This window comes from Atta colombica, unplaced genomic scaffold (genome assembly GCF_001594045.1).
Source record: "Atta colombica isolate Treedump-2 unplaced genomic scaffold, Acol1.0 scaffold107, whole genome shotgun sequence".
Classification (NCBI taxonomy): domain Eukaryota; kingdom Metazoa; phylum Arthropoda; class Insecta; order Hymenoptera; family Formicidae; genus Atta; species Atta colombica.
The window spans coordinates 3,233,761-3,235,039 of NW_017259192.1; the positions used below are offsets into that span (position 1 = coordinate 3,233,761).

At 24.3% G+C, this 1,279-nt stretch overlaps 1 protein-coding gene across 1 annotated transcript in view; it reads right to left on the reverse strand.

Annotated features, from left to right (window-relative positions):
- Positions 1-1,279, reverse strand: part of LOC108692552 — a 7,834-nt gene that overhangs the window by 5,840 nt on the left and 715 nt on the right. Inside the window, exon 2 of the mRNA XM_018200863.1 lies at positions 362-448. Within this exon, the coding sequence (XP_018056352.1) occupies positions 362-448 (87 nt within the window). The remainder of the gene's footprint in view (positions 1-361; positions 449-1,279) is intronic.

A 1,279-nucleotide genomic window follows, 5' to 3' on the forward strand; every position in this document is an offset into this window, starting at 1 on the left:
GGTCAATAGAGAGAGAGAGAGAGAGAGAGAGAGAGAGAGAGAGAGAGAGAGAGAGAGAGAGACCTTGGTAAATCAAATAAGAAAAGGTTAATATGATTAATCTTGATATAATAGTCTTTATGTGTATATATATACGCGCCTTACTGTAGAACTGTAACACTAAAATAGTAAGTTTTGTTTTTTTAATTGCTTTAAAAAAGACTTAAAATTTTATGAATGTAAATTACTTCATTATTCATATTGATTTATAGGTTTAGAAGATTTTCTACCATAGTAATGTAATTATATGAAGTAATAAATATAGTTTATTTACAAAATCTGTAAATTCGACTAATGAATATATTATAAATTGCTAGTATACCTTCAACAAATCGTGGCCATGCTTTTTCGAAAGCTTGTTTTAAACAGGCGGAATTATCAGCTGCATCCTGCTTGCAGGTAGATACAGCTAATTAGAAATAGAAATAGAGTAAATTAGAGTACGAGTAAAAATATAAAAACACAGCAATTGTTTTAACAATATAATATATTTATATTAATAATTTCATTAATGTATTAATGTATTTCAAAATATGATGTTAAAGAATAATAATTCTTTTTTAAACGTAATGCATATTATCATGTGTATTTGCAGATATTTCAAAGAGAAAATTCTTCTCCAATCTTTTTTTAAAATATTAAATATAATTTTTCTTTTATAATTCGTAGTACTTTTGGTTCATAAAAATTATTATCGCGAGTATAAATGAGAACACTACTCGCTCAGCAAAAGTACGAAATAAATGTCTAATAAAAGGAAGTGACATTCGTATATTGGAACAATTAAATACAGAATACAGAAAAGTATCATATTATTTTATGAGGATTTAGATATTTCAAAACTGATTGCGACGATCGGTTCAGCATTAGAACATTTTTTCATTTGTGTTCCCGTAAAAAATTTTGTATGCATGAATTGTATGTGTGTATATATATATATGTGTGTGTGTGTGTGTGTGCGTGTGTGTGTGTGTGTATAAACATAAATATATATAATCATCTATGAAATATGACCATACATGTTCATACATCCCTCTTTCTTTTTTAAAATTACTTTTTACTGTAATAGAAATAAGAATAGTAATGTAAAAACATAAAAAAAAAATTAAAAGAGTAATTTTCATACTGTTTATTTTAGAAACAAATCAAGTTTGAAGAAATATAAAAAAATTACTTATGTATAATTATATATTATATTTATGTATATTATATTTTTTAATTATATATAAAATTTATATAT